The following is a 19,252-nucleotide window of genomic DNA, read 5'->3' as shown; positions in this document are numbered from 1 at the left end:
ATACTGAGTTCCTCTCACTATATGTGGAAACATCACCATATTCCAACATACTGCACTCTTCATGCACCGGCACAATCCACACAGTGCCTCAGAAAATGCGTGACCCGAGTGCAGCAGCCTGACTTTTCTTCCCTCAAGAAAAAAGCCAAATGGGAATGGAGCTTAAACTAAAATCGACCCTGATTTATATTAGGTGTCTTTAACTACTATGTACTAACATTTAAATGAATCATTTAATCATTGTGTACATACAAGTTTTTACATTGTACTTATATTTTTAAAAATACCTGCATGTATCTACAGCTTTAGTTGATTTCTATAATTATATATACAATTACACTGACCTTCCCTTACACCTTAACCCACTCTTAATCCTATCCTTACTGCCAAACATGTCCTAACCTTACCAGTATCCCATCCCAATAGCAGCACAAATGTTCTGCAATACAATATGAACGCAGTAAGTACATTATACTTATTTTTTTTATTTTTTGATGTAAGTACATAGTACTTAAGGACACCTAATATAAAACTCAATAATGCACATTCATTATTTATTTTATTTTAATAGGTCTCTATTTGGATCATAAGAATTCACAGAGCGAGCTTCCAGAATGGGACTCTGAAGTAGGAGAAATAGCAATGAGAAAGGGGGACACCCGTCTCAAGCTCCGCTTTAAAAAATTGAATCTGCGATTTCACTCAAACTGCAAATGCTTCTGCAAACATGAGACCCAAAGCATGTGCCGCAGATGTCTGACTCTCATCCATCGAGAAGAGAGCCAGATGGGAGCAGAGATTCCTTATTATGAACACTCACAATGAACACAATAAACACAGTCAGCCCCTTCGAGAAAAGACTGACTCCACTCCCAAACAAACAACACAGAAAATGTGTGAGTTGTCACTCATAAGAAAGCAGGCATGGGGACACACATCTCTTAGATTGCTTGCTTGCCATTGTTTAGTATTCCTATCTAAACAAAATCAGTCAAACAGTAAGTACAATTTGACAAACTTTAACACTGAAACAGACATACGGCTTCAAGAAGCCGGGGATTCCATGATGTAAGTGTGTCACCTGACCTCTGTCAGACAACAGAATTTTCATGTTTTCACACATGCTTCAGACACCGGTCACACTGGAGGCATTCCTATAGCTTCAACACCATGACACAGAGTCAAAGTTCCCTTGAAGGGGGACTTAGCTTGTTACTGAAAAGGCTACACTGTTTTAAAAGCAGCAGAGCCACTGTCACACTACTGTAATAAATGTAGTTAAGTTAGCAGCATTGCTACTTTTCATTAGATACTCCACCAACACTGGCATTTACAGTCTCTTGCAAAACATTTATTACACATTAGTTACTGTTTTACTATTGCTCAGTATAGAATTAACGCTGTAATATAGACTCATGAGAAGTATGATTTACTTACTGATTGGTCAGTTGGTCTGGCATAACAAAAAGGTTGATGCGTGATAGTCCGGTTCGAGTGCCGAGGTAAGCTATCTCCACCCCTTTATCAGAGTTCCTACCAGAACAAAGAGAACCACAGGAAACACATAATGAATAATGAAGTGTATAAGGAACAATTTCTAGAATGAAGATTCTGTAACACTTTACTTAAAGCCTTTATATACAATGCATTACAAAAGTAATTTTAATGCATTAATTATGCTATGTAATGCACCTTACAATGCATTGTATGGTCTCAAGAATAATTGTAGTAGTATAATACATTATTATACTTATCTGTTCATTGAACATTTGAACATACCTTAAGAAAGTACAATGCATTAAAATGCACAACAAACAACTAATTTCAGATGTAAAAAGAAATTTGCAAATATTATAATGTATTTTCACTTTGGTTGCAATTATTTATGAAATTTTATTATGCATTACAATTAGTGTAGTCAAAAGTACCGACTTCGGTACAAAGCTGGTACTGAAATTTTAAAAATGTGACGATAATCTGACGCTTGCTTTCAAATTCTCCTGTGTGTATCTGTGTAAGCGCTCGGTGAAAAACCTCAAAGATGTCTATTTACAACATGTTTTTGAAGTGTTGATCATTGTAGCCAATCACAGATATTTTTATTTTTGGAATAATGTGTACATTAAATCCAGAATTTTGTATTAAGAAAGTTTGTGCTGTTCTTACTCTGATTTATTAAGAGCGAGGCTGGTCCAGTACGCTTCCAGTGGTGCCGTGACCACGGCATCAAACAGAACCTCCTGGATCAGATCTTTATCACCTATCAAAACAATCATAGGATACTATACATAAGACACTAATAAAATATATCTCCCCCACACATACAACATGCTTTAATATCTCATTAAGAGCATAATGAGCTCAAGGTAGGCATAAGATATGCTGCCTCCCTATGAAATTTAATCCAATGGCGTTGCTGTTCTGTTACTTTAGAAAAATGTATTCGATATTTAGAAGCAGAATTTCTAAATAGAACTTTTAATTTTAGAAATTAGTAGTTATTTTATTTTTGTAAATAGAATTTAGAATTTAGTAATTTTATTTTTGTACAGTCATTCATTTGTAAAAAGATTAGTTTAAAGCAGGATACATTTATATTGAACAACACAAAGACAAAAGGGAGTCATCAATGTTAGTGTGCATATGCACTCAACTCACACTTCAGATGTGGTTCTCCATTAAAATAGAGCTTAATGGCATCGATCTGAGATAGGAAATGATGTTCTGGATGTTCCTCTGTGTTACAGTATGTCCTGAAATGTCAAACCAATCAGTCACACACATGCAAACATCATACACATACTGTAGACACAGATAAGGCACCGAATAAAACCTCTAAAGATACTACTGTACCATTCATCTGCTAACACAACATCTGGATGCTCCAAATCATGTAGTCCTGAAACAGAAGAAACACTCATCATGCTTAGTGCTGCTTCAGATTCACATAATCTGCCTCACATAATCCTTGATCAGCAACATTTGTTGATGAGGAACATCAACATTAAAGTTCAAGTTCAGTCCTGACATGTAATCATATTAGCAATCATATACTACAGAATGCAAGCTGATTAACAGCTGCAAATATATACATTGGATGCGACCGTTGTCGCGTTGCATCATGCCGCAACAGCTAGAAGCTGTCTACACTGGACATGACAAAGCAACCGTTGAAAATCCATTTGTCCTTCGTATCATATAGAGCAAGCACTTTAAGTAGGTCAGAAATAAAAAGGGGCATCAGTTTTCCATCATGTCACTTTGCGTTAAGCCATGCCGCATCCAGTGTAGACAGCATCACTGATTATTATGGGTTCTACCTGCTTTTGTCGCGTCGCATCGGCCGTTTGCATCTGGTGTAGACACAGTTTAAGGAACCCAAAGTGTGCCAAGAAAATATCCCCCACACCATTACACCACCAGCAGCCTGAACCGTTGATACAAGGCAGGATGGATCCATGCTTTCATGTTGTTTATGCCAAATTTTGACCCTACCATCTCAATGTAACAGCAGAAATTGAGACTTATCAGACCAGGCAAAGTTCTTTACAATCTTCTATTGTTCAATTTTGGTGAGCCTGTGTGATTTGTAGCCTCCGTTTGCTGTTCTTAGCTGACAGGAGTGGCACCGGTGTGGTTCGACGTTTTGTGTGTTCAGAGATGTTCTTCTGCAGACCTAGGTTGTAACAAGTGGTTATTTGAGTTACTGTTGCCTTTCTATCAGCTGGAACCAGTCTGGTTATTCTCCTTTGAGAATTCTGGTTATTCAACTTTTATTCTCTCCTGGTTATTCTCCTTTACCAATTGCCAATCACAGGATTTTTTTTTTTTTTTTGGGGTGGGGGGTATTCTCTGTACACTCTAGAGATGGTCGTGTATAAAAAAAATGCCAGTAGATCAGCAGTTTCTGCAATTCTCCGACCAGCCCGTCTGGCACCAACAACCATGCCACGTTCAAAGTCACTTAAATCATCTTTCTTCTTTTGATGCAAAGCTTGAACTTCAGCAGACCATCTTGACTATGTCTACATGCCTAAATGCACTGAGTTGCTGTCATGTGATTGGGCTGATTAGATATTTGCGTTAACGAGCAGTTGAACAGATGTAGTTAAAAAGTGGCTGATGAATGTATATAAGTGTAAATCGCAGCTTAAGCTTGCAAATTCACATATGGCAGCAGGAAACATATGCAATCAGTTCCAATGAATTTTAACACATGAGCCTTTAACACATTTTTACTTTCTCAAAAAAACTCATTCTGTATGATTTATAAGCCTTTTGAAAAGTGGGGACATGGGGTAATGTCCTCATAAGTTACCCTCTCCTTGTAATACCTATGTCATACCCATGTCATTATACAAATTTCTGTCCTAATATGTCACAAAAATGCACACACACACACACTCAAAAAAAAACAACAAAAAAAACAGACAAGACACATTTATCATAATGAATCAAAGGAAATGTAGCAGACAGAGTCTCTTTAAACCTATAATTACCTTCTTCAACAGATATATTTCCTCTGAAAAGATATTTGCCATGACCTCTGGACAGAGCCACTCCTAAGCTGAAAACAGGGAGAAATAAATCATATACTCAAAAAAAAAAAAAAAAAAAGGTTTTAGCTGTTTGTTCAGTTTACTTAATTAAAATGAGCAGCACAAATCTTTATTTTTTTCTTAATTGCCATCAGTACTCAATTTTATTTAATCAAATGAAATTATATTTACCTTAATCCATTTGTGTTGGGACTATATTCATCTTTTTTTTTTTTTTTTCATTGACTGAAACTGGGCAGTGGATTTCTAGTTCCCAGCATGCTTTGCACAGGGCTGGATCAGGAGAATAAATGTTGAAATAAAGTGCTATTTCATTTTTCATTTATTTTGTGGTTCTCAAACACCTGAGCTGAAGTATGTCATCAGAATCATTTGGTTTAATTCCTTCCCAGAAGCTTCTCACATGTGTCACCAGCTCACCAGCTCCATTCACCATGCCTGTCTCCTCAGCACTACACTTCCCATCATCCTCTCTGGCTCACACCTGCACACACTCCTTAATCACCTGCACCTGCAAGCTATTACCCTCATGATCTCACTAGTTACTTTCCTCACCACAGTGTCTGGTCTCATCGCTACTAGAACTGTCTACCCTCATTGTTGTATACACTGCAATTTACCCGGTTACCTATCTGTGCTACTTACCTGAGTATGCAACTAGATTGTCTTCACCTGTCTTCAGTCTTCAGTCATCCGTCTTCATCTCTTACGTGTTATCGACATCAGCTGCCTGTATCCATTCGGGCAAATAAACCAGCAAATAAAAGTTGTGTTTCACTTATACCTGTTGTTGTCTTCTGTCATGAAAAAAGACCAGACCATAAACAAAAGTATGGTTTGGTTTGGATGATCACCTTTATCAACAAATTCCATCGGCTGCAGCAACTTTTTTTTTTAAAGAAATATATCAATTATGTTCTATGGTTGTGTGGATCATCTTATACTGTTGAGGAAGACACCAGTTCCACTCAGTTGCTTTCTGTCCAGTCCACTCCAGACATCCTGGCATCAGAGATTTTGTCCATCAAGCCATCAAACACCACAGAACTCCTCCCAAGTCCTTCACCATCTTCACTCCCCTTGCGAACACAAGTATCAAGAGTCCCGTCCTGCCAGGAAGTCTGCGCCGAGGTTTCCTTTCCCCAGTCTGTTCCAATAAATCATCTTCCCCAGTCTGTTTCAATGAATCATCTTCCCCAGTCTGTTCCAGTGAGAGAAATTTACCAGTCCATTCAAGTGAAAGAAATTCACCAGTCCGTTCCAGTAAGGGAAACCCCAGTGTTCAGTCACAAGCCTGTTCCAGCCCTGAAGTGCAGTTATAAGTTCATTCCAATTACAGAATCTGCTTCCGAGTCTGGGCCTAGTCCGGAGACTATTAAAACCTCAGTGCTTCTTTTCACCTCTGCCCAGAGGAGGCGGGAGAGGAAGAAGAAAGGGTCCTCTACCCGGCCAGTCCCTGACCACAGCCCAGTGTCTGTAATTCCAGCCCCTGACCACAGGCCAGTGTCTGCTTTAGCCCCTGACCATAGCCTAGTGATGGCTCCAGCCCCTGACCTTTGTCTAGAGATGGCACTAGCCCCTGAGCACAGTACAAAGATGGCTCCAGTCCCATCTGTTTAATCCCATCCCAAAATTCAGTCACAAATCCGCTCTAACCTTAGAATTCAGTAATGAGTCTGTTTCAGCCCCAGCATTCAGTAAAGAGTTCACTCCAGTTTCAGAGTTTTGTATTGAGCCCGTTCCAGCCCAAAAGTCTGCTTCGGAGTCCACTCTATCCCCTGAATATAAAGTGGAACCTACTCAAAATTTACCTCCAGTCCTTGAATCCGTACGAGAATTTCCCCCAGACCAAGAAACTGCTTCAGATCAGTGTCCAGTGCAGGCTCCAGCCCCTGACCAGAGTCAAGTGCCCGCTCTCATTCCAGAGCTTAACCTATTGCCAGCTATCGTCCCAGAGATCTGCACAGGGAACCCTCTCCTACTGATTGCTCTCCCTATTATGGCGCCGACCATAATGTGTGTTTGGGCAGCACACTGCTCTCATGCTCTTATTGAAGTGGAGATTATTCCCAGGTCTTCTGTTTGTCTAGATGCAACCACAGAGGTCGTTCCCAAGTTTCCAGTCTGCCCAAAGACTATGAGGGAGATTGTCTCTGAGTTTCAAGTCTTTTCAGATGAGACCATGAAGGTTGTTTCCCAGTCTTCTGTCTGTCTAGATGCAACCACAGAGGTCATTCATAAGTTTCCCATTTGCCCAGAGACGATCAGGGATATCGTCCCCAAGCTTCCAGTCTGTTCAGATCTGCACCCAGAAACCAATCATCTAACCATGAGCACTTGGGTGAGGGCGTGGAACATACTCAAGGCCACTGCTCGCGGCAGCCCAGGCAAGCACGGGTGCCAGCTCAGCGTCAGACTTAGACTGCGCTACAACACCCGAGGGTGGCAACGCAGCCGAGTCTTCAGAATCAGAAGGCATAAACCCACCCTCCGATGCTGAGAGCGATAACTCGTCATCCCTCTGAGAAATTAAGCTCACCCGTAGGTGACCCACCTAACTCATCCAAAAACTCAACCAGGGGAACAGAACGTGCTGGGGAATGGAAGGTTCACAGGGATTTACACAGCGAAAGCACTGCCATTTCGCCCCCTAGATCGCTCCCTGAGTGATTTCCGCCAAGGCCTCGTACCCAGAGGTAGAAGACCAAGACAGGTAGTGGCTGAGGAGGCTCTCAGTCTTTTAAAGACATAAGAGAGCCGCGATCTCAACTTTCCAATGGTCATGCTCTTACAGTGAGAACATGAGCCACCCACAAATGTTGTTTCAGCGGGGGCATGGCCAGAGCACTGAACACAGTGTCCATTGGAGACAGAAAGAAATCGCCTGCATCCAGTAGGACATGGATGTAACGGCATCTTTAAAAAGACGCAAACAGCCATGTAATGCTCTTTTAGAGGAAATCCCCTTTTTTAGAAATTTTACTCTTTGAAAAACCACCGAAGCACTCAGGGTACCGTCTCGCACATATCCGTGCACACCGGAAAAGAAAGACTGCTGAATAGTGCCGTAAATCCAGAATCAACAGAGGTGATAATGAGAAGCACTGCTTTGGCTCCAAAGAACAAAGCTGAAGTGCACTTGCAAATTCTGCAAGCCAATTTCATTGGCCTTTTCTGATACTCTCAGAGGTGAATGGGGCTCTCAAGAGCGAATCCCCATATGTTGTTTACAACACAGCGTCGAAGTGACAGAAAGGGAACTGTTTTCATCTTCATGTAATGGAGATCAGAGAGAAATGGACTGTGCACAATGATCTGATAATGAATTTCAACACTAATTTTGGACCTGGGCTATATATGTGACCAGTCACGGAAAGTAGGGACACAAGTCGGTTCTGGGGCATTTTGAGTTATTCGCAGATTCTGAAAGTGTAGTCTCCAAGCTTTCCAACGATGTGTAACACATGGAAATCTGATAATATTTGGAGAAGTTGTGGCCATTTGAAGGTAGGCACTCAAAAATGCTCAAAGGGCAGAAAATTACCTAAAGATTTTGCAGTTCTCGCCTGTTCTCACCTGCTGGGAGTGACAAAAGGGCTCATTTACATCTCATTTAGATAAGCCATACCCCCTGTAAAGCTGCATGGTTGCATAGCAACGACAGACGCAACGGGAAAAATCTGACCGCATACTATTATAAAGGATAATGTGCATTGTAAATGTCAGTAATTTATCTTTTTTGACATTAGGACTTTTTGAACAGGATTCTGTGATAACCGTATAGTCCTGGTTTAGACCTCAGTTAGTGGTTAGACCTGGTTTTAGTCAAAGGATTAAAAAATCCTGTACATTAAACTCTTCAATAAATACTCTTACTTTTGACTTATAACGCACATTTTACGGCTACGGATACTTTATACTTTTACTTATGTAGGAATTTAATCTGATACATTTACTATTACATTAGTAAATCCTTGTTAAGAATATTAAGTAGTAACCTGCTAAAATTATTAGCGTCACATTCAATTCAAGAATAGTAAGGTTTACATGAACTAAGTCATTCACACCAGTCAATTCAAGCAGTTGAAGCATTATTTAAATTAATAGCAGATACTAACGTTACCATCTAAAAGCCCATTATAGTAATGGGGGTTTTTGGCAAGTGATACGATGCTAACGATTACAATTAAAACGAAACTCCTGAGCTAGCTAATAACAAAAGACACATGAGATAACGTGTAGCCTACGTGTTCTTAGAATGAACACAAAACGACAAACTTTGATGTTTATGGAAACTCACCCCATAAGAAACAGAAAAGATCTCATTGCCTCCAATGAAATAAGTTGTTCGGGCACACTTTCTCTTTGTCGGGGTCTTCTTTGTGGATGTAACCATCTCCGAAGTTTGCACTACTATGCGTCTGTTTGCCTCTAAATGTCCAATAATTTGCATGTCCTGCCACTCTTTTTTCCGCAGCTAAAGAATCCAGCTGTATGTTGTACTTCAAAACATTTTCGGTGTAACGGCCACGGTTCAGCTCTGCGTCTGCGATATTCTTTGCAGCGTCCATCTTCATTAAATTTTGATATCAGCTAGAGCCGGCCAGAGCGCTGCATAAATAAGTAGCCACGCTTCCCTTGGAGGGCGGCGGCAATAACAAAAGAAACAAAAGCCGGCGTATCCGATTACAGTATGGAAATACAAACAGACAATGACACGCCCCTACTGTGAGATAGAATCCCAGAAAAACAAGCCGATTTCAACCTCAAAATGTACGCTTTTAAATAAACCAATACTGCTACCTAAAACACGGAGATGCTTCTTCGTGATCTCAACTAACAGATTCTGCAAAAAAACGAAAATCACCAATTTTGAAAAAAAACCCCGCTTCTTTCTCAGTTTGCTCAATAGTAGTGCTGCCGACTTGTGTCCCTGGTTTCCATGACGGGTCACATTTGTTGTTTAAAATAATGTTTTTGGAGCATTGCTGCAGTCAGTAGTAAGCAGAAAAGCTATAGGTTCACTGGGAAGCAGGTATGAGTGCAGTCTTCTGTCTCATTCTCCAAGTGTTTCTGTTGTTCTACATGGTTCTATACACACTATAAGGGCAAAAAATAAGAAAATAAATGAATAAATAAATCTCACCTGAAGGGAGTTCCTTTGATGTCTGTGTAGTAGTAGTCATTGTGTAGAACAAGCACACGCTTCTGAGACACAGTCATAAACAAACACACAAACACTATAAGAAAATGAAAGAAAAGACCTTTCAAACATATTTTTATCACTCATATGTGTGTGTGTGTGTGTGTGTGTGTGTAGAAGGAGTTTCTTGCCCCTTTATCCACAGTCTTCTTCACTCTCATGGAGAAGCTTCCTGTCTGTCTGTTCACCATGGCATTACGCAACTGGACAAAAATAAATAAATAAATATTTTAAAGCATTTCATTATATTTTGTCCCCAAACTCCTCTGTACTGTACTTTCAGGGTTTGGTTGTATATATACTTTTTATATACTATTATTTTATATAATATGTGTATATTGTATACATATTGTGTATAATGTGTATTGTTAACTGTAAAGTATGTCTATCTATACTATGTATATTGAGTATATCTAATTGTATATTGTGCATTGCATCTGTATATTGTCTGTAAGTATGTAAATTGTATTCTGCACTGTCTGGAGCCACTCTCAAGACTTTCACTCACCACGGCAAGTGTTATGTTGGTGATGTGACAATAAAACTGATATGACAGGATTTGATATTTATCCTTGTGTTATGATTAAAAGGTTTTAATGAGCATGTTCCATCAGAACTTTCATTTAAACTATATTTATAACTTCTTTTAATAAATACAAACACAAGCGTACCTCATCCTCCTTGTCTTCCCACTCCACCTCAGACAGATCCACACTGCTGTAGCTGGATTTTCTCCTCTTTTTCCCTTCTTCATACTAGAAACACATGACATGGAAACACCAATGATATTGATTAACGTGGGAAAAACATGATGTGCATTAGTGTGATGCTATAATATACACTATATTATCATAATAAAATGTGAAAATTCTCACATCACTAGTCACTGACTTTCTTCTACAGATCATTAAAAAAGATCTATGTTCTGTACATGTCAATACAACATGTAAAACTGTAATGAATGTTTGTCCCACTATAAGCCACTAAAGCTGTTAGTCCTCATGATATGACAGGAGCTCTGCACCACAGCTTTATTCTGTCATTAAGCTTTTCTTTTAAGATAAGCTCTGTGAATCAGTGTGTGTGTGTGACAGGTATAGACTGCCCTCCAGTGGCAGAATGACACTAAAGGAAGAGTCTTTTTGAATGGGAGAGGATAAAGAAGCTGGCTTTTTCTGTTGCAATTTGTAGTTTGATACAGTGTGTATCAAACAGGCTCTTAAAAAGTTTTTTTTATACATTGCAAAATATAATTTCTTCATCTTTTGATGGGATGAAATATAACCTAGATATTCTTCCAGACACCGCTAAAAAAAAAAAAATCCTGCATTGCTGGTCACCTGCATTACACCAGCTCTAATCAGCGTAAACCAGCCTGGACCAACATGGAATTCATGCTGGTATATGCTGGATTTTTGAAGATTTTTGAAGATTCATGCATAGGACCAAAAATATCTAAAAACTTGTGATCATCTTGACTGTTTTCAGTGCCTTCTAGCTCAAATCTTGCTTCTACTGATTACTTTCCCTCTTTGACTATTGCACAGCTTTGTTTATTGGCAGCAGTGAGATCATGAAGGAGGTTTGATTCTTGAGCTGTTGATGTAAGTGGAGTGTGTTCCCATCTCATCATCTGTCAAACACTCATTACAGTCGATCAGAGGCCGTCCACAGCTGTCGTCTCACAGCACAATGACTCTAATGAGATGCATTCTCCCATCAGTCTCAGCATGTGCTGGAGGACTGCTCTCCGCTATCATCATCACAAGCGATGCATTACCAGAGGCTGCAGGTCTGGATGGGTGAGTATGTATCCGTTGTTGGTGATGGCAAAGGCATAACCATGGATTCCCAGCTGTGAACAGACACACACACACACAGCAGAAGCAGCAATCAAATTCAGAGATACTGTCATGCTTTTAAATTGTGGTAGTCCACAGCCTTTTAAAGACCCTGTGAGTTCTGTGGCTTTTAGTCCATGTCTGTTAGTGTCGCAGACATCTATAATCTCAGCTGAAGCCTCACCTCTACTCTACTCAATGAAACTGATGATGAGATTGTGTGTTATATTGTATATATTTAATTGTGTCTGTATGGTAATTTTTGGTAGTGTAAAGCACTTTGGTCAACTTGTGATGTTTTTAAATGTGCTATAGAGATAAATGTTAATTGATTGAACAGTAACATCAACTACTATTTGATATGTCTATTTTAATATTTAAAACCAAGACAGATGCATGACTGATGCTTCTCTGTCTTACTTGCTCCAGGAGCTGGCGAGCAGACATGATCCATTTGTCCTTTGTGTCAAAAGAAGCGACTAGACTCAGGAATAGAACAGGGCCTCTCTTTACTCTCAGTGACTCATCATGTTGTGCTGTGCCACTTTCAGTGTATACAGTTTCACTGATTATAATGGGTCCTATTGGTTTTTGAAGTTTCTGATCAATAAGAGTGATTTCTTAGGTTACACTTTATTTCAATAGTCCAATTTAGACATTCTACTAACTAGAAGTAACTTTGCATGTCAACTAACTCTCAGAGTATTATTGGAGAGTTCCTTTGTTAGGTTAGGGTTAGTAGAATAAGTTGATATGTACTGCAAAGTTGCAGAGTTACTTATAGTCAGTTAGGGGAGCATCAAAATAAAGTGTTAGCAGATATTAATCTGACAGTCTACTAATAGTCTAATGACTGCTAGATGATTAGTTGCAAAGTTACTTATAATAGAATGTCCAAAGTGGACTATCAAAATAAAGTTAACATTTCTTATTATAGCAATAGGGTTGATGAGGGAGAGCAATCCAAATTTCTTCTGTAAATCTGTCATGTCTCCACCAAGCTCTCCCTCACCTTCCGCACAACCACCCAAACTCTACCTCAGTGTTCACACTGTGTATTCTCCCCAGACTATAATCACACACATATTCCTCATTTACAGTCAATTGTGGAATGCATTAAAGGGTTAGTTCACCCAAAAATGAAAATTATGTCATTAATGACTCACCCTCATGTCGTTCCAAACCCGTAAGACCTTCGTTCATCTTCAGAACACAGTTTAAGATATTTTAGATTTAGTCCGAGAGCTTTCTGTCCCTCCATTAAAAATGTATGTACGGTATACTGTCCATGTCCAGAAAGGTAATAAAAACATCATCAAAGTCAAAGTCATCAAACATCATCATGTGACATCAGTGGGTTAGTTAGAAGTTTTTGAAGCATCGAAAATACATTTTGGTCCAAAAATAACAAAAACTACGACTTTATTCAGCATTGTCTTCTCTTTCGGGTCTGTTGTATATCCGCTTTCACTCCACAGTGACGCTGCTTCTTCTTCTTCTTTCCTGTTTTACGGCGGTTGGCATCCAGCTTATTGGTGCATTACCGCCCCCTTCTGCTCCGGACAGTGACGCGATTAGGACATCCGTGACATGCACACTTACGCACCATTTTAAAAAATATAGCAGTACCAAAATACAAACAATGTAGAATAGCTTGAATACAGCGCGCGTCTCCCTCAGACTGTAAACGAAGCTCAGGCGCACCAGACAACATGTCATCAGCGTCACTGTCCGGAGCAGAAAGGGGCGGTAATGCACCAATAAGCTGGATGCCAACCGCCGTAAAACAGGAAAGAAGAAGAAGAAGCAGCGTCACTGTGGAGTGAAAGCGGATATACAACAGACCCGAAAGAGAAGACAATGCTGAATAAAGTCGTAGTTTTTGTTATTTTTGGACCAAAATGTATTTTAGATGCTTCAAAAACTTCTAACTAACCCACTGATGTCACATGGACTACTTTGATGATGTTTTTATGACCTTTCTGGACATGGACAGTCTACCGTACATACATTTTCAATGGAGGGACAGAAAGCTCTCTGACTAAATCTAAAATATCTTAAACTGTGTTCCGAAGATGAACGGAGGTCTTACGGGTGTGGAACGACATGAGGGTGAGTCATTAATGACATCATTTTCATTTTTGGGTGAACTAACACTTTAAGACTCACACACAGCACACACAGTTTGTCTGGTCTCATTGATGTCTGCCACAAAGACTATTCAGACTCTGTTTCTCTTGCCTGTGGATTACTGACCTGTTTGTCCTTATCTCCTTCTTGTCCTTCTAATAAACTGATGACTATAAGAATTATATAAGATTTATAGGTTGTTTGTGTACCTTGTATTTAGGGATAGCCTTCAGTATTTCAGACACTGGAACATCTGTGCCAACCACTCCAAGAAGAATTCCTTTATTTCTCTTAAAACAATGAACATGAGTGTGTTAGGGACATCTTTTTTTTCTTTCTTACATTGGCATATGTACAAGTGTGCCCAATCCTGTTCCTGGAGATCTACCTACTTGCAGAGTTCAGATCCAACCCTGATCCAGGACATTTGTCTGGAATTATCAAGTGCTCCTGAATATCTCAATAAGCTGCTTTAGTTGTGTTTGATCAGGGTTGGAAGCCTGTGCTTAACTTGAGCCGGATCCTGACAGATCCTGTTCCGGAAAATAGCAGATTTTGGATTTTTGTGTTCCGGTATGTGTTTTTGAACAATCTGGCATAAACAAGTGCATTACATAGTGACAGTGCATACGTGCATATGAGACAGAGCATATAGGAGTTAGATCAAACAGGAGTTAGATCAGAAATCGATGTAATTAAAAAGGCAATGTCGTCGTCGGTGAGAGAGAATATCACTGATCAACTGAATGATCTCAACCTCAACCGATCTCAATTGATCTCAACCTAGCTAAATATATGTGACAGAATAATACACCAGGCTGTAGGGAGGGCCATGCAGAAACTTGTGAATGATGCTTTTATAGTTGTGCCATCACCGTTTAGAGATGTATCATTGTCATTGTATGTTCTGGGAAAACGGAAGTTGTATGGTCACTTTCGGTCACAGCACCTTGTAATTGTTGTTGTGGATCCGGCAATTATTAATTTACATATTAAGCACTGGTTGGAGCTGAACTCTCCAGGAACAGGATTAGGCATCCTTGGTCTTGTATGATGAATAACCACTGGTTAAAATTACAGATGTCAATGTTTAACATCACTCACGGTCTCGTTCTTGGTGCTGAACACAGGCATGGCCACAGTAGTCATGAGCACAGGAACCTGAGAATCTTCCAGCTGTACAAATACACAACACCACATAGTGAAGAGGTGGATGAATGCCATTTAAACTTATTTTTAAACTGAAACTAAAAGTTTTTACAAAATGTGAAATACACTGCTGCAGGTAAAAAAAAAAATAAAATAAAAAAATCGCTGCTGTCTCCAGATGAAACACCTGTGACATTAAAAGTGCTACAAAGCTTACTCCCACTATAAACAAATCACAAATCAAGATAAGACTTTCAGTAAATAATGACTTAAAATCCATCTGTTCCTCACAAAGCTATCATATGGTTTTAGAAAACTTGGAATAAACAGTTCATTGTTAATGATAATGGTTTATCGTGTTGTCTTTCTAGTTGTTGGTGTTCATTAAAAGTATTGTTATTTCATTCATTCTGCATCACGCATCGTCTTTTGGATAATACAACACACCTAACCCGTGACAGAACACGAGACCCAGATTGGATAATAACAGCAAAAGGATTTAAAACAATGGATATACCTGCTGTTCATCGCCTCCTGTTGGAGCAGGGGGATCGCTCCCTCAAGGATCATATGAGGGACTTTCTAGACCTGGTGGGTCTCACCCACTATTCTACTGCTCATTATGTGTTTTCTCTAACACTGGCCTCAATGAGTGGTCGAAGCCACATCTGCCCATGGATGGTCCTCGAAGGAACTCTCTGCAATGAGTGTGCAGTCAAATCTCTCATATATATTTAGATTTATCTCTCTTGACCTGCACCTCAGACGGAGTGAGTCTTTTTTGATTCCTCGAAGGAGCTTTGCCAAATATTTGCAGTAGGTGCTGATAAGAGCTCAGAGCCCAGCCAGCCTTCAACTATGCCTGCCACGGAAGAAAAGCCAGAGCCCACAGCTGACTCAGAGCCCAAGCCCACCATGAAAACAGAGCCAGAGCAATTGCCAGAGGGTATGTTCATCCTGGAGCTTGAGCCCATCTCGCATTCTGTTCAGGGGTGTGAGCCGGCATCAGCGTCTGTCATCAAGGGCATATTAGTGGAGTTAATCAGAATGGACTGGAGCCCGCCCACATTCCTGTCACTGAGGTGTGTGAAATGAGCTGGGCTACTGAGGAATTATTTTATAAGCTAGATGAGGAAATATTTGCTGGTCTACAGTCTCTGCTGGTTCAGCCCAGTTCCAAGTCATCTTTGTTGCTGCTAGTTAAGCCCAGTTCCAAGTTGTCTTCATTGCCACTGAGTCAAACCAGCACCAAGTCTCCTTCATTGCCATTAGCTCTGCTTCGAGGATTAGCTTCCTTAGCCTCCCTCCTCCTCTGCCAAAGCCATTCAGATCCTCTGCCTCACCTCCACCGTCTCCCTTCAGCCCCCTGGCTCCTCCTTCACTGGTTCCACCCAGCTGCTTCGATCCGGCTGAGGCCTCTGATCATGCCAGCCTGGCTCATCTCTCTATCAGTTCTGCTGTAGGCTTTCATCCTTTCTCAGCTCTGGGTCATCTCTGTCTCCTCCTGTCTCCACTCTGGCACCTTCCACCATCATCTCTTCTCTGGTTCCTCCCACCATCATCTCCTCCCTGGTGTCTCCCTCTGCCTGCTCCTCATCCTCCTCCAGAGCCCCCTAGCTCCTCATTTCGGACTTTAGTTTGCAGTGCAATGAAGCGCCTTCCGGGGAGTGGGGGGGCATAATGTCAGGGTCATGTTTAGTTTATAGTCATGGTGTTCTAATTCATTCATTTTTTGTCATGGCTTCTAATTCTCACCTGTTCTGTTAATGATCTGTGTATTTAAGCTCTCGTTCTGTCTAGTTGTCTTTGTAGTTGTTGGTGTTCATTAAAAGTATTTCATTCATTCTGCATCTCGCATCTCGACCGGTTGTATATTACTACACAGCAACATGACAATCACACTGTTTATCAAAATGACACTTATAACAACTTAACTTATCTAAACTTCCGCATATGACTGCAATCGCATGTTTCAAACAGAGATGGCGACAAAGAGGAAAAAAGGCGGACTGCAGTTTTAAGCAAAAAAGTTACTGTTCTTGTTTTGTTTGCTCTTTTGGTCTTGTTTGCTTTCTTTGGACATATTCCAACTGGAAGTGAGCATCCCTACTTACTCTAAAGGGCAAAATCCTTGGAGTGGGAATTCTGGATAAAGAAAGACAATTGTGTCAAAGGTGAAAAATAACTGGATGATCTACTACGTCTGCTGAGATACTGAAGTGTGCATTCAGTTGACAGTTTACTATCCCATTAAGCAACAGGAGCATATTCATAAGCACGGGAAAGCAAAACAACTAACATCATAAGTCACATGACCATGCCAATGTGGTGAATGTATTTTATAGAAAATACTTTTTAAGGAAGTTCTTAAATCAAATGTAGTATCTAATCCAGGGCTATCCTGGAGGGTCACAACCTGGAGAGTTTAGTTCCATCCCTAATTAAACACATCAGAGCCAGCTAAAGCCGGGCACACATTTAACGACTAGCTAAAACATTCTAAGACGGTGCTCAACATACAGCGATTGTTTCCTGCGACTGAAGCAGATTTAAATACTTACACATGGAATTTGAACACTGACTGTAATCGCAGACTGAACGCAACTGGCTCTGACTGGACGCGTTTGAGCGCAATCAGTCATAAGTATCAATTTACATTCATAATCGGCCTTACAATCGATAAGTGTGTGCGCGGTTTAATCAGTCTTTAGAATTATTTTTTCTTGTTTACTGAACATTTCTATTTTTTATCTAGATGTTTGACTTATTTCATATAACCATTATTTATTAATATTTTTTATTGTAATAACCACTTATTTTATTAGTTTTAGTCAGCTTATTTTTTATTTTATTTATTTATTTTGTATTATTATAGCCTCAAATGTACTAAACTCTTAGTGCCTCTGAGTGGACATTTCACATGGAAACAACCTAGAGCAGTGTATTTCAGGGTTTGTAAAAACCATCTAGGCAAGACTCTTTTGTTGCTAGACCCTTTTTTAAAATCTCAGCTGCCCTAAAACTGTGTGATGAACTTAGCAATCAACATTTTCAAAAGCTAGTGATCACATTAGCTTAATATAACATGTGTAGCAAGACATGAGATTTACTTCACCCCAAATTCTCTTTTTTCCAAATGTAAAAAAAAAAAAAAAAAAAAAAAAAACATAAATTCAGTATCTTTTAAAGATTAAATAAATTAAATAAATTTACATAAAATAAATGTACATGTTCTTATATTATGTGATACCTCTTAGACTGATCATGTGTTTTTAAATTAGACAGCTGTATAATATATAATATATAACTATAATAAAGAAGACCATTAACAGAAGGTAACACTGCACCAATAAATAGTGGACAATACACTAATCAATACACTATGATATCTACACCAATACAATCTACACTACGCTAATCACAATCAATACACTACGATAACTTCAGATGAATAATGCAAAATCTGTGAAATTCTCCGAAATAAAATGGTAATGAATCCCTGAACACAGAGACTCATGTGCACCATGTGATAATGTGAGCTGATGCTCAGGTGTGGATGGATGTGGCTCAGCTGCCAGGGACTCTGTGGTTGATTTGGAGAAGAGCTTCATCATCTGCATCTAAATCAGAAAACGTCACAGCCTACTTCTCCCTGATGACAGCAACACTCATGCATATGCACGATTCATGCACAATTGCACATTTACAAACACTCATTTGATTAATTCATGAATTGTAAAAAAAAAAAAAAAAAAAAAAAAAAAAAAAAAGTCACAAACATACATTGTCACAAGAAGTCAGAAGTGGGGCAATGAACTACAGATCAGACAAATCAGCTTAAACTCTGCTATAAATTTCCTTTCCTTGTTTGCTCTGCTCTCTCGATATCTCTGCAGGAGTAAATGGGCTGTAAAATGATGAATGATCATGCTGTGGTGAAAATTGCAGGCACAACAATAGCTCAGACTCGGAGAACCCTACACACACTCAGAGCCTCATTCAAACCCTCACGCTAAGAGTGATAGTGAATAAAACAGAGTCAGACTGAATTAGACACTAGTCATCAGATATGTCACTGAAGCCCTTCTGGATCGTATGGTTGGTCGATGATTACTATGCATTTAAAACAGAGCAGTTTCGTGGTCTTTATCAGAGCTGACCAACCAGTGAAAAATAAGTGTGCATAGAGGGTTAGTTCACCCAAAAATGACAATTCTGTCATTAATTACTCACCCTCATGTCATTCCAATCCAGTAAGAGCTTTGTTCATCTTCTGAACACAAATTAAGATATTTTTGATGAAATCTGTGAGCTGTCTGGCTCCTCCATAGACAACAATTTAACCACCACTTTCAAGGTCCAGAAAGGTA

The 19,252-nt window shown here is 39.6% G+C and overlaps 1 protein-coding gene across 3 annotated transcripts in view; it reads right to left on the bottom strand.

Annotated features, from left to right (window-relative positions):
- The window catches only part of cacna2d3a (calcium channel, voltage-dependent, alpha 2/delta subunit 3a), a 127,576-nt gene that overhangs the window by 45,032 nt on the left and 63,292 nt on the right, over positions 1-19,252 (bottom strand). For all 3 annotated transcript variants that reach the window (XR_007187640.1, XM_048211103.1, XM_048211104.1), the window contains 11 exons: positions 14,838-14,909; positions 13,943-14,023; positions 11,543-11,617; positions 10,434-10,517; positions 9,894-9,965; positions 9,706-9,767; positions 4,500-4,567; positions 2,854-2,899; positions 2,659-2,753; positions 2,167-2,260; positions 1,438-1,533 (listed from right to left, as the gene is read on the bottom strand). Coding sequence is in view for 2 of the 3 variants with exons in the window: in XM_048211103.1 (XP_048067060.1) it covers positions 1,438-1,533; positions 2,167-2,260; positions 2,659-2,753; positions 2,854-2,899; positions 4,500-4,567; positions 9,706-9,767; positions 9,894-9,965; positions 10,434-10,517; positions 11,543-11,617; positions 13,943-14,023; positions 14,838-14,909 (845 nt within the window). In the remaining variant the exon portion in view is untranslated. The remainder of the gene's footprint in view (positions 1-1,437; positions 1,534-2,166; positions 2,261-2,658; positions 2,754-2,853; positions 2,900-4,499; positions 4,568-9,705; positions 9,768-9,893; positions 9,966-10,433; positions 10,518-11,542; positions 11,618-13,942; positions 14,024-14,837; positions 14,910-19,252) is intronic.

Source organism: Megalobrama amblycephala, linkage group LG12 (genome assembly GCF_018812025.1).
Source record: "Megalobrama amblycephala isolate DHTTF-2021 linkage group LG12, ASM1881202v1, whole genome shotgun sequence".
NCBI lineage: Eukaryota > Metazoa > Chordata > Actinopteri > Cypriniformes > Xenocyprididae > Megalobrama > Megalobrama amblycephala.
The sequence above is the reverse complement of the archived record's forward strand: the minus strand, read 5'-3'. Positions and strand labels throughout refer to the sequence as shown.